At 37.6% G+C, this 14,222-nt stretch overlaps 1 protein-coding gene across 1 annotated transcript in view; it reads left to right on the plus strand.

Moving 5' to 3' along the window:
* Positions 1–14,222, plus strand: part of LOC124878850 (A disintegrin and metalloproteinase with thrombospondin motifs 20-like) — a 142,756-nt gene that overhangs the window by 116,330 nt on the left and 12,204 nt on the right. The window contains exons 29-33 of the mRNA XM_047382995.1: positions 3,150–3,317; positions 8,308–8,481; positions 11,833–12,003; positions 12,331–12,531; positions 12,653–12,782. Coding sequence (XP_047238951.1) covers positions 3,150–3,317; positions 8,308–8,481; positions 11,833–12,003; positions 12,331–12,531; positions 12,653–12,782 — 844 coding nt within the window. The remainder of the gene's footprint in view (positions 1–3,149; positions 3,318–8,307; positions 8,482–11,832; positions 12,004–12,330; positions 12,532–12,652; positions 12,783–14,222) is intronic.

The raw sequence follows: 14,222 nt of genomic DNA on the forward strand, positions 1-14,222 counted from the left end.
TTACAGGTGAAATAGCCAGTGGCTTTCTCTCAGTGTGAAAGATGCTTGTCAAAAGCTTTTGTAGAAATCTGCATTGGCTTTTACTGTGTAGTTATTAATATATTTATTGCATAAAAAAATTACAACCATGTTTCTCTGAATACATTAAAATTGCTTTGTTTTGTGATCAACACTATAAATGAGGTCAAAAAAGAAAATATAATAAGAAGAAATATATCTTTCTATGTATGTATCTATCTATGGATGAATCGATCGACAGACAGACAGACAGAGAGAGAGAGAGAGAGAGAGAGAGAGAGAGAGATAGATAGATAGATAGATAGATAGATAGATAGATAGATAGATAGATAGATAGATAGATAGATAGATAGATAGATAGATAGATAGATAGATAGATAGATAGATAGATAGATAGATAGATAGATAGATAGATAGATAGATAGATAGATAGATAGATAGATAGATAGATAGATAGATAGATAGATAGATAGATAGATAGATAGATAGATAGATAGATAGATAGATAGATAGATAGATAGATAGATAGATAGATAGATAGATAGATAGATAGATAGATAGATAGATAGATAGATAGATAGATAGATAGATAGATAGATAGATAGATAGATAGATAGATAGATAGATAGATAGATAGATAGATAGATAGATAGATAGATAGATAGATAGATAGATAGATGAAGCAACAGTGGTTAGCAAAACACAACAAAACCGAAAGTGCAACATTATTTCAGAAAATTAAAACAGGAAATAACAAAAATAAATGCTAAACAATTTCAAAACATGTTTCAAGGGAAACTACATTTATGATTGGTTCAATAACAGAAACCATTTCGCAGTTATGTTTCTGATTTTTTTCCTTGCATTATTCAAAACATTTTTCTGGTTTGATGTTGCTTTTCTTTTTTGTAAAATATTCCTATATTTTATCAGGACTTTTTTTGTAATTGTTTTATATTCTTGGCCCTGCGTAAATTTGCACCTTTGCCAGTTTGTATCCTCATTTCACTCGTCTTGCTTTTATTTCACACCCTTAAACAAACCAGTTTGCACCCATGTACTTAACAACCACCAAGTTTATTCCTCTTGGTACAATACATTTCTTTGCCTATGTTATTGTCTCATTCTAAATCTAACAAAGCTTTTACTGTTTTAGGTCTATTAGGATTACCAAAATATGTTTCTATTTGATAAATATTAGAATAATGAGAGAGATGCTTTTATGCTTTTTAAAATATCCTAATATTCTACATTTCTTGACATGTTCGCTTTAAAAAATCTGTTAGCATTCATGACTATCCAGCTCGAACATCTGTGACTATAGTATCGTTCACATCAGCAATGCAGATGCAACACCTGTGACAGTACTTTCAGAAAGTGCACAAGCTTTTCTTGGCTATTATGGCCACCTGTTCATTTCTTTATTCATTTTAAGTTTCTTTTACTCACATTTAAAATTTTAAATGATTCAACACCTAATTATTTAACCATTCTACTTAACTTTAAAACGCAGAGGGTATCGGGCTTTTGCTGTGGCATCCCCAGGTCTCTGGAACAAACTGCCCCATCATATTCATACTGCAGAGTTTGTACAGTATTTTAAATCCCTCCTGAAAACTCACTTTTTCACATTTACATTCACTGGTGCACTTTACAAAATAGATGGCCTCATGAAGAAAGAATAATGTGAAAATATTGAAGCAACTATTCACCAGTTCGGCCAGGATAAATGGGCCACAAGGACAGCCAAGGATACCCAAAACCGTTGATCCAAGTCATACAATTTAAAAAGCAATTCTACCAAATGCTAATAAAATGTATGCAAACCTCTGAATTTGGAAAAAGTAAAAGTATAAATCTAAAGAAATGTTGACATTAATCTGGTATTTAAGAAACATAAGTAATTTTCATAATCTTAACTGACCTAAAACAGGGAGCATTCAAGCCAGACAGTAAAAACAAAGGTTTTGTGTATTTTCATATTGTTTTTTTTTTTTAAGATTTCTTTTTGAGGCACTAGTGGCCTTTTTTTTTCTTCAATATTTTTCGAAAGTAAGGACAGGAACGGTGTGGGGAGAGCGAGAGACATGCAGCACAGGACCCCAGGGTTTGAACTCGAACTGCGTTGAGGACTGAACTCTCCGTTTATGGGTTGTGGGCTCTATCCCTACGCCACACACTGCCCCCTTTTTGTTTTATACAGTTTATGTAAATATCTGATTTCAGCTGTAGGTATTTTTGAAGTATTATAAAGATACATAATCAAGGAGACCTGTATTTTACAAATACATTCATTAAGTTGTGGATTATATATATTGCATCCATACTGTATATTTTCAGGAGATGTTATAGTACACCATGCTCATTTCTGTTTTGGTTCTGATCCCTATTTGGCCCAGCTGACTCTCACAAAAAATGATACATTACGATAAAACATATTATTATTATATAGTTATTTTGTAAAAACCAAGATAACTATGAGCATCTTCTTTGTGGCATGTATTTTTGGAGGTACATACACACATTTCCCCACAATATTCTATCAGCAGATTACAGATAATTACTTGAAATCCCTGTCTGTTAAAGCTGCATGTGACGCAAAGACCCATTTCTTTTCAAAATGGGCCAAACAAGAGAACATGCTATCTAAGTTAGATGGGTGTGAGAGGATCTTTATAAGTTCATGTTACTGTAATTCTCTATCTATTGATCTTTTTTTTTTTGTCTGATTGCTAATGACACTATTGACTCCTGAACAGATGCTGCTAAATGGTTTCTCATGTTTTTGTAACAATGACCATCAAGTTTTCTATGGAAATGGCAAAAATACAAAAATTAACTACTTGCTTGAATTCAACTTAGTCTTTTGACCACAATGAGTGAGGAGGATTGTGAGGCAGGTAAAACAATCTCCAAAACTTCCGTGTTGAATTATTGCCAGTTCTCAATATCAATCACTTATCTCAGATAATTTCCCAAAATGTGTCGATACATCCTAGTAATTGTGAAAGGTGATGTATATAATGTGATCTCTCCTGCTCTGAATTTAATTCACAATGATATCACTAACAATGACCAATGAGTTATAATTGACATACTTTGATGAAAAGTGCGGCCTTTTATCTTCACAGTGTTCAGTGAGCTGTGGCCGTGGCACCAAGCAGCGGGAGATAGCCTGTGTTTTCCAGAATCAAACCCAAATAGAGGATCCTCACTGCAGTCACCTGCCCCGGCCTCGAACACAGAAGGCCTGCCGAGCTCAAGGATGCCCTGCCTGGAAAGCCAACAGGTGGCGGGAGGTATGTTTGTTCTTCTTGCTGTTCCCACTGGCTTTGATAAGAATAACCCACAGATCTGTGGAACCGGACTGTCACCAACTGCAGCCTAGCAGCACAAACACAACGGAAAGCCTCCCGGAGGCTACACATGTGAATCGTGCGCATGCAGAGAGCATCTGTCTAATCACAGCTCAGTTTATTTCTGTTAAAGAGTAATGAGTCTTTTTTTAAAGCATGACCTAAACATTGCTGGCTTGATTTGCAAAACTGTTTATACAGTGTGTGTGAGGTTTTCATTTCGGGTTTCTAACACTTTGGCAGAAGGTTAGAAGTCCTTCTTTAATCAAGGTTTAAGCAGGACTGGCTCCTCTTTGAAATTATTTTATTAGAACACACACTGCTTATTTGAATTCTGTTATACACACTCTCTTAATAAAATCAGATAAACATGGAGATGAAGACGGGGCAATTGCATCGCAGTGTAACCTCTCAATTATGCGTAGACAGGATAATAGGCATGGCATACAGTGTGAGGGGAAGTATTTATACCTCTTATACTATTTCACATTTTGTCGTTTTATAGCCCTAGACTTCGTTACATTTTATTTTGATTTTGGTTTTTTTGATAGTTATATATATATATATTTTTTTACAAATATAACTGAAACATGTGGCATGCATTTGCATTTACTCCCTCACCCTGACTCAACAAAGCATAGAAACACTTTTCACTGTAATTACAGTAAGCTTTGGGGATATTTCCACACAAACATTGCACAATTAAAGACTGAATTTCTTGCTGGTTTTTCCTGAAGAAACATCATGTTCAACCCTGTTGGAGGATCAGTATCTGTGAAAATCAGTTCTCAAGTCTGTATGTGACTGGGCCTTTCTAGCTTATGCTCATCCTTAATTTCCTTACAGGTCTGGGTCTATGTTTAGGGTTGTTGTCCTTCCTGGAAATTGAACCTCCACTCAGGTTTTAATTTTTTGCAGTATAATGGGTTTTTCTTTCAGTATTATCCAGTATTTAGCTCCATACATCTTCCCATCAACTCTGTCCCTGCTGAAGAGAAACATCCTGACAGCACGATGGTGCCATGACAATGGTAGGAATGATGCTTTCAGGGCTATGTACAGTGATTTTCTGCCACACATAGTAATTTGCTATGTGTGGCACAAAATTAGGGAAAAAAGGCTGAATACAATTACCCCACTCATTTTTTAGATTTGTATTTGTGAAAAAGTTTAAAAAACACCTATAATTTTCCTTCCACCTAAAATCCCAATACAACATATTGAAATTTGTGGTTGGTAAAATGTAATAAAAGGTCAGGAGTGTATATACTTTTTCATTTCACTTTATAACACTGTATTTGTGGTATCTCTAAGAGGGTTAAGGCTGACTGTCGATACAGATACAAAGAAAAGTATAAGATTTTCTTTTTTTACATTTGTTTCTTGAGTATGTTTTGACAAGAGGAAACATCTGAATCCTTCCGAAGGTCTCCTGCCCCTCCCCAGTCTTTAAGTATGTGGTCCTGCCCTCTCACTTTTGCTCTCGCTGGTGTCTGGAAGCAATCATCCCTGCTTGCCACCCCCAGTATACCAACAGCAACCATGAAATCCTTAGCTAGCTCAAAAAGACATGTTTTATATCTTAATATTCATGCATATGACAACTGAAACCACAGTGCCCAGTGGGGATTATTCTGTAGCTACATACCACACTTCTTACAGAGCATATATTATGAACAATGTTTAAAAAATCTGGACTACACATTTAAATTGGTATTGGTTTTATTTTACTGTTTGTAAAATGCTAAGTGTAAAATATAATATAATAAAAAAGATGTGATCTCAAAACAGCAATGCATAAAGCAAATTTTCTTATTTGTGTAAAAGACAAGTCAAATTCCTTGTTTGTGCACACAAACCTCGCCATTAAAGTTCATTCTGATTCTGATAGTCTTCTTGTTGACACCCGTCTATTAAGGCAAGATTGGTGAAGTGCACAACTAAGTTTACCTGTCAACAGATTCTCCAACCTGTGATATTGCTCTCTGCAGCTGCTCCAGAGATGAACCTCTTGGTCCCTTTTCTGATTGCTGTTTATCTTTCCTTTCAGTTTTGGTGGACAGCCATGTCTCGGTCAGTTTACAGGTGTGCCATACTGTTTCTGTTTTCGATTGATTGATTGAACAGTACTCCATGAAATGCTTAAAGTTTGGGACTTTCTTTCACAGATTAACCCCGCTTTAAACTTTTCTACAACTTTCTCTGCTGTGCTCCTTGGTCTTTATGATGTTGTTTGTTCTCTAATGTTTTTCAAACAAACGAGGCCTTCACAGAACAGCTGGATTTGAACTACACACAGTTGGAGTCTGTTTACTAATGAGGGGACTTTGGAAGGCAATTGGTTTTGCTGTATTTAAGTTACGGGTGTCAGAATTAAGGGAGCTGAATGGTAATGCATGCCATACTTCTTTCTTTATAATAACTATGTATCACATCTTTCCACTTCACAAGTCAAGTCAAGTCGTCAAGTTTATTTATATAGCGCTTTTCAGCAACAAGGCACTCAAGGCGCTGTACATAAGGAAAAACATTACATTGATAGAGAAAATCAACAACTATGCACTACCCTCTGGTGCTTTTTCTCATAAAATAAATAATGCATTAAAGTTAACAAAATGTGAAAAGGTTTTAGGGAAATGAATATTATCGCAGGCACCGTCTACTGAGATACAAGGTTTAGCCAAGCCTAAGTACCACACAAGACCCAAATCAGAGACCATGGATGCTCCAGCTAAGGGTTAATATAGAATAATAATTAACCTAACATATATGATGTTGTACTAATAGGCTGCTGTCCTGCTATGTGGCAAGATATACTAAATGGGAAAGAAAAGTTCTACAGCTCCTTTGTTATTTCAGTCACAACGTATAATGGAGATCATGACTCTGTTTCTTCCTTCTTTTATCTGTTCTTTTATCTAGAAGTTTCGTGCTTTCCTCCTCTGAAAGAAAAAGTACACATCGTTTGCTGGAACACAGTAATAGATTTCCCTATCTTCAGCTGTCAGCAGGGACTAGAGGCCTTTGAACAGAAGGTTTTGTTTTCACGCTTTATATGTTTTTTTACAGTAGGCATTTTTGATTTTAAGCTCAGATTTCTTAGCTGCTTTTTTGTTCTCTTTTCTAACCCTAAAATATGGCCGTTTATATCTCACCACGCACTCTGCAATGATAACTTACAATTGCAGAAAAAAACACAAATAATAGTAATAATAGTTCCTGGTAGTTTGATCTAGCTGTATTATTTGCAGATTTTGAGACTGTACGTATCTGATGAGGCTTTGGAATGGTTATTTGAGGTTAGGAGCACAGCTTACAAAGGAATCAGCTTGATCAACTCAAGCCACACAGAATGTTTCCTCAGATTGTAAAGGTATGCTTCTTAAAGAACATCAAAGAGATGTTGGAGATTGACATTTCTGTGATCGCAGATAAGTACATTCAGCAGGAAGACTGAACAAATTCAGTGAACCTTTCGAAATACAAAAGAACCTAATTCTAATGCTGCTGCAAAACCTGATATTGTATTGAGTTACACACGTCGATCAGAATTTTTCCTGCATAATTTTCTGTACAAAATAAACAATAAACGCAATGCTTTGCATTAGGGCTCATACTCCATTCTGTCACTTTGCAACCTCTTCACTGTATTTTAATAGGATTTTATGTGATGGACCAACACAAAGTAATGCATTATTGTGAAGTGAAACGGAAAGAATACATGATTTTCAAAGTTTAAATTAGGTGACCATTAATAGACCAGAGCACCCACCCCATTTCAGCAACATCTATACATCCCTGGCTTCATCCTTCCATAACTGGTAAACTGAAGAATTATTGATAATTCTGAACAAGATTGCATTAAAATATCTAATTTCTTACAAATAGCCACTTGTTTTAGGCCTACGTAGGCAGTTTACATTGAATGTTAACAGTTCAGGCTAATGGTATCATAATTGAAAATTAAACCGCAGCACTTTTTCACAATTAGTTCTGCAACACTTTTGAATTTGGAAACAGAGAACTTTTGTGTACCAGCAGTGCTGTGGGCTACAAGGCACAGCCAAATGTAGAACTGGGTGACATTGCCTAAAATTAAATTTACAATATAGCTGCCGCTTGCTTGCACTTTTTAAAAACCTACATGAAACTGGCAATAAATCTACACAAACATGCCATAACTCATGATCTAACACACATACAAATCCCACTGGCCAATATTCAGAAAACATGTTAAATCGTGACCAAATAAGACAATTTTATGCCAAACACACACAAGCTACATGAACAGTTGACACAGCATGATGGTGCACATAAGAGCCAACCACCAAAACATTAGACCAATGTTCAGTGATCAGTGACTGGAAGAGCAGTGGTTTAAACACGTCCCATATTTACATAGAGAAAATGCTTATTGCACTCTACTGTTTCAGGTTTAAAATAATACGGTACAAAGTGACCGGTATGTTTTTTAAATAATCAATATTTATAGCATTGCACTTCATATTGTATAATAACTAGAAAACAAGCTATAAAAAAGTTGCATAAACAAAAAACTAAATTACAACAGCTGATAGTATTAGCATATAGCACAGATACAAGACAAGCACTGGGCAGTGAAGATAAATTAGGACAGAGGTCCATTACCACATGCCATGTTTTGTTGAAGAAAGCAGTACTTTTTACATTCAATATAATACTGCACAATATGACCAGGAACTTCATTGAATACTACATTTTAAGGCAACATAAAAGCTTCCAGCGAATTAGAATCAGACAGGCAATAGTTGCTGCATAGTCACAACTGTCATTTCAGAAATTGCATTTGGAACAAAGCACAATACATAGAATATATTGTAAATGTCTCCCAGTTCTAGCCAAATGTATAGATTTTTTTCCTCTAACCTGTTCCTGTTCTGTTTTTTTTTATTAGTGCTCTGTCACCTGTGGGTCTGGAGTTCAGGAACGAGATGTTTACTGCAGGCTTAAAGGTTCGGGACAAGTCAGAGAAGATCTATGTAATCCTCTCTTACGCCTTGCCTCAGTCCAAGTGTGCCACACAGCAGAATGCACACATTACTCCTGGGCAGTGGCTGAGTGGGAACAAGTAAGCAGAGTTTGTTTATTTTTTTATCTTATTTATGGTTTTATTTTTTGCAGTCTCCCAATATGAAAGGAATGTACAGATTTATTTGCACTTTGTCAGTATAATGTAGCTGGCAACCTAAAGTTGCAGTTGCCAGTTTTTAAATTCAAACCTCAAAACCACAGATAAATACTGTTTATTTCGTCCTGCTGTATGCGCCTTTCTGTGGCATGCAAGAGACCATTTATACTCTAGGTTCAGCTTAATTCCCCCATGCTTTGTCTTTAAGAGCAAGCATATAAAAAGGCTCCATTTAGAGACAAAGCATTCAGTCCTCTGTAACAGATTGCTCACTATTTTGCTTTGAAATTCAGAATCAGAATGCAGCAGGCTTTATTGGAGGGGATCTTTGGATTCTGAATCACATACAGCATATTGCCACAGAATTTATACTCCTGGGACTTTTCCACCCTTGGTCACATTGCAATCACAGACTCTGATGTATTTAATTTGATAGACCAACACCAAGTAATACATAATTAGTAGAAAAAAGTTTTTTCTTTACAAATAAATGTCTGAAACATTTAGCATACATATGTATAGGGCCTTCCTGATTCTTTGTAGTACCTTTTGTTGCAGTTGCAGCTGCAAGTCTGATGGATGTATCTCTACCAGCTTTGTAAATCTAGAGATATTTTTGCCCATTCTTTTGCAAAAGCTCAGCCATATTGAATAGTGAACATCTGTGAACGTCAATTTTCAAGTCTTTCCACAGATTCTAAACTGGAATTAAATGTCTAATAAAGAGGTGTGCCCTAAACCATTTCATTATAGCTTTGATTGTATACGTAGAGTCATTGTCCACTGGAAGGGGAACTTCTCCCCAAGTTTCAAGTGAGTATGGTGCGTTCAGGGTGATGTGCAGTGTTAGTGTCTGACCAGATGCCATCTGACCAGATCTGTCTGCTGTGTTCCTTGGTCTTCATGATACTGTTTGTTCACTAATGTTCTCTAACGCACCTCTAAGGCCTCCAAACATCTGAGCTGTTATTATACCAAGATTAAATTAAACACAGGTCAACTCTATGTACTACTTGAATGATATCTGAAGGGAGTTTGGTGCTCTGGATTTTATTTAGGGGTATCACAGTAAAGGGGGGCTCCTCCACTCTTCAGATTTTTATTTGTAAAAAAGTTAAAAAACCATTTATAATTTTCCTTCCACTTCTCGATTATGCTCTGCTTTGTTTGAGCACTTTTTCAAGGCACTGTATAACAGTCTGGTATATATATATATATATATATATATATATATATAAATGTATATGTATATATATATATATATATATATATATATATATACAGGTCCTTCTCAAAATATTAGCATATTGTGATAAAGTTCATTATTTTCCATAATGTCATGATGAAAATTTAACATTCATATATTTTAGATTCATTGCACACTAACTGAAATATTTCAGGTCTTTTATTGTCTTAATACGGATGATTTTGGCATACAGCTCATGAAAACCCAAAATTCCTATCTCACAAAATTAGCATATCATTAAAAGGGTCTCTAAACGAGCTATGAACCTAATCATCTGAATCAACAAGTTAACTCTAAACACCTGCAAAAGATTCCTGAGGCCTTTAAAACTCCCAGCCTGGTTCATCACTCAAAACCCCAATCATGGGTAAGACTGCCGACCTGACTGCTGTCCAGAAGGCCACTATTGACACCCTAAAGCAAGAGGGTAAGACACAGAAAGAAATTTCTGAACGAATAGGCTGTTCCCAGAGTGCTGTATCAAGGTACCTCAGTGGGAAGTCTGTGGGAAGGAAAAAGTGTGGCAGAAAACGCTGCACAACGAGAAGAGGTGACCGGACCCTGAGGAAGATTGTGGAGAAGGGCCGATTCCAGACCTTGGGGGACCTGCGGAAGCAGTGGACTAAGTCTGGAGTAGAAACATCCAGAGCCACCGTGCACAGGCGTGTGCAGGAAATGGGCTACAGGTGCCGCATTCCCCAGGTCAAGCCACTTTTGAACCAGAAACAGCGGCAGAAGCGCCTGACCTGGGCTACAGAGAAGCAGCACTGGACTGTTGCTCAGTGGTCCAAAGTACTTTTTTCAGATGAAAGCAAATTCTGCATGTCATTTGGAAATCAAGGTGCCAGAGTCTTGAGGAAGACTGGGGAGAAGGAAATGCCAAAATGCCAGAAGTCCAGTGTCAAGTACCCACAGTCAGTGATGGTCTGGGGTGCCGTGTCAGCTGCTGGTGTTGGTCCACTGTGTTTTATCAAGGGCAGGGTCAATGCAGCTAGCTATCAGGAGATTTTGGAGCACTTCATGCTTCCATCTGCTGAAAAGCTTTATGGAGATGAAGATTTCATTTTTCAGCACGACCTGGCACCTGCTCACAATGCCAAAACCACTGGTAAATGGTTTACTGACCATGGTATCACTGTGCTCAATTGGCCTGCCAACTCTCCTGACCTGAACCCCATAGAGAATCTGTGGGATATTGTGAAGAGAACGTTGAGAGACTCAAGACCCAACACTCTGGATGAGCTAAAGGCCGCTATTGAAGCATCCTGGGCCTCCATAAGACCTCAGCAGTGCCACAGGCTGATTGCCTCCATGCCACGCCGCATTGAAGCAGTCATTTCTGCAAAAGGATTCCCGACCAAGTATTGAGTGCATAACTGTACATGATTATTTGAAGGTTGACGTTTTTTGTATTAAAAACACTTTTCTTTTATTGGTCGGATGAAATATGCTAATTTTGTGAGATAGGAATTTTGGGTTTTTATGAGCTGTATGCCAAAATCATCCGTATTAAGACAATAAAAGACCTGAAATATTTCAGTTAGTGTGCAATGAATCTAAACTATATGAATGTTAAATTTTCATCATGACATTATGGAAAATAATGAACTTTATCACAATATGCTAATATTTTGAGAAGGACCTGTATATATATATACACTTGTACGCGTCGTCTTCCGCTTCATCCGGGACTGGGTCGGAGGGGCAGCATACTCAGTAGAGACGCCCAGATTTCCCGCTCCCCAGACACCTCCTACAGCTCCTCCGGTGGGAGCCCAAGGTCTTCCCAGGACAGCCAAGAGACATAGTCCCTCCAGCGTGTCCTTGGCCGTCCCCTGGGCCTCCTCCCGGTGGGACATGCCTGGAACACCTCCCGAGGAAGGCATCCAGGAAGCATCTGCTATAGATGCCCGAGTCACCTCAACTGGCTCCTATTATGGGATGGGATATATATATATCCCATCCCATAATAAATAATCTCCAAATTTTGATAAAAATTTTTAATTAATGTAACAATGTGCATTTTTGTTCTTTTTGACTTGTAGTGTAATGCAACATGTGGGGAAGGGGTGAAGAGCAGACTGGTGAGATGTGTGGGCCCGGGCCTTACACCTGTCCATGATGACTACTGTGAACCATCAGCCAGACCTTCATCTCTCCAGCACTGTAGAGAAGAGCCTTGTCACTACATGTGGATAACAGGGGAATGGTCACAGGTTGGAATGAAAACTGAAGGTGGTCTCTAGAAGCCTGCCTCAGTTTCAGCTCTTATTGTCAAAGTTTAACCAACAGGGATTTTGCTGGATTTTGATATGTTTCATTAATTTGCAAATGTTAAAGAAGCTTTGGTATTTGTAAAGTCATATGTGTACATGAAAGAACCTAAAGAAAATAAAGGAAGCAGTGAGATAATTGGGATAATGGTCTTAAAACATTTTATTTTATTTCATCCAAACTCCCATCAGATTTAGAAAAGGCATATGAAATGTGGCTTTGCCTAATTCCATTGTTGTGTTTGTGTGTACTATTTGTGTGTTTGTTAGTGCTCCGCCAGCTGTGGTGTTGGTTACCAGCAGCGTATCATCTCCTGCTCATTGATGCCCTCCTTGCTCTCTCAGCGTTTCTATACTCAACCTTCCACTGACAGCAAAAACTGCCCTGAGCCTCACCCTCCTGCCACCCAGTCATGTCTCCTCAGATATTGCCCTCACACCCCCTATTGGAAAGTTGGCCCTTGGACCAAGGTAAAGCACAAAACACAATTGTTAAAGAGCCAAAAACAATCTGTCCTGCTTGTTGGAATTTATTCAAAATATTGTGTCATTTTCTTTTCCCTCTTTGAGAATTACAAAATTTGTGTCGCAGTGCTCACAGACGTGTGGTTCAGGAGTGATGGAACGCCTAGTGGAGTGTGTGACCTCCAAAGGCCAACTGTCTAAACACTGCCGTCCATCAGAAAGACCTGAATCTCAAGCTGCGTGTCAGGAGAGACAATGTAAGCCTCTCACTTTCACTGCCTGGGGTTTGACCCCTCACTTCCTGATTTTATTTACATATATATAAAACCAATTGGATAAAAGGGATTGAAGGAGTGAGGCTGTGAAGCTGATTAATGAGTTTAGGACATTGAGGTGTAGCTTTCTGCTTTCCAATCGTTTTTTTCACAAGTGTGTTTGTTTTTTTTTCCCCACCAAGAGATGTTGCCTGTTGCTTTGCGGGTTGGCCATGATAATATTGTATATAGAATACTGATGAATATAATTCTTGTGTCTTTTCTTTAATAGACCAGTTTTTTTAATCCAGTTGCTGGAAAGAGCTTTGCACTGGGTATTCTTGCGCTAGCTTTGTCTCTCCATTCTGTGCCATCAACATGTAGACTGCCTTGCATAAGTTTTCAAATGGCATTGATATTTACACATTTTGTCGTGTTTCAACCACACACTTCGATGTCCTGATTTTATTGGAATTTTGTGTAATAGGCCACCTCAAAGTGCTGCATAGTTTTAAAGTAAAGGGAAAATGATTCATGGTCTAATACCAGTCTAGGAAGTGTAACTTGCACTCACACTTCAGGTTTTCGATACAATTTCTTACTTAATGTCTCTTTATTTTCATTACTAGTTAAATTGTAAATTCTCACCAAAGGCAAAGAAACTATGAATGAGCACACATGGAATTATGTACTAAACAAAAAGTGTGAAATAACGCTAAACATTTTTATATTTTGGATTCTTCCGAACAGCCACCCTTTGCTTTGATTACTGCTTTGCTCTCTTAAAATTCTTTGTTTGCTACATAATTCCGTATATGTTCATTCACAGTTCTGATGCCTTCCGTGAGAATCGACGTAAAATATAAATAGTCATAAACATAAAGAAAACTAATAAATGAGAAAGGCGTTCTAAAACTTTTAACCAATAGTATGTTCTGCCCCGAGTCAATACTTTGTAAAAATGTTCACAGCATTTACACCAACCTTCTGTGTTATGCCTTTTCCAGTTTATTCAGTGAGGTTGGATGGAGAGCAGTTCTTGCCATCAGTTTTCAAGTCCTACCATAGATTCTCAACCGGATGTAGTTCTTGACTTTGACTAGACTTTTATAACACAAAAATTTCCTTTGATTTAAACAGTTCCATTGTAGCTTTTTCTCTATGTTTAGGGTTCTTGTCCTGCTGGAAGGTAAACCGCCACCCCAGTCTAAAGGCTTTTGCAGCCTTCAACAGGTTTTCTTCCAAGATTGTCCTGCATTTAACTTCATCTATCTATCTATTACCTTTTACCAGTTTGCTTGTCCCTGATGAAGAAACGCATTCCCACAGCATGATGTTGCCACCATCATGTGCAAATAGTGTGTTCAGGCGCATGGGATGTGTTATTTTTCTGCTGCATACAGTGTTTCGCAATACGAGTTCAATTTTGGTCTCATCTGATCA

The sequence above is a fragment of the Girardinichthys multiradiatus genome, chromosome 2 (assembly GCF_021462225.1).
Source record: "Girardinichthys multiradiatus isolate DD_20200921_A chromosome 2, DD_fGirMul_XY1, whole genome shotgun sequence".
Lineage (NCBI taxonomy): Eukaryota > Metazoa > Chordata > Actinopteri > Cyprinodontiformes > Goodeidae > Girardinichthys > Girardinichthys multiradiatus.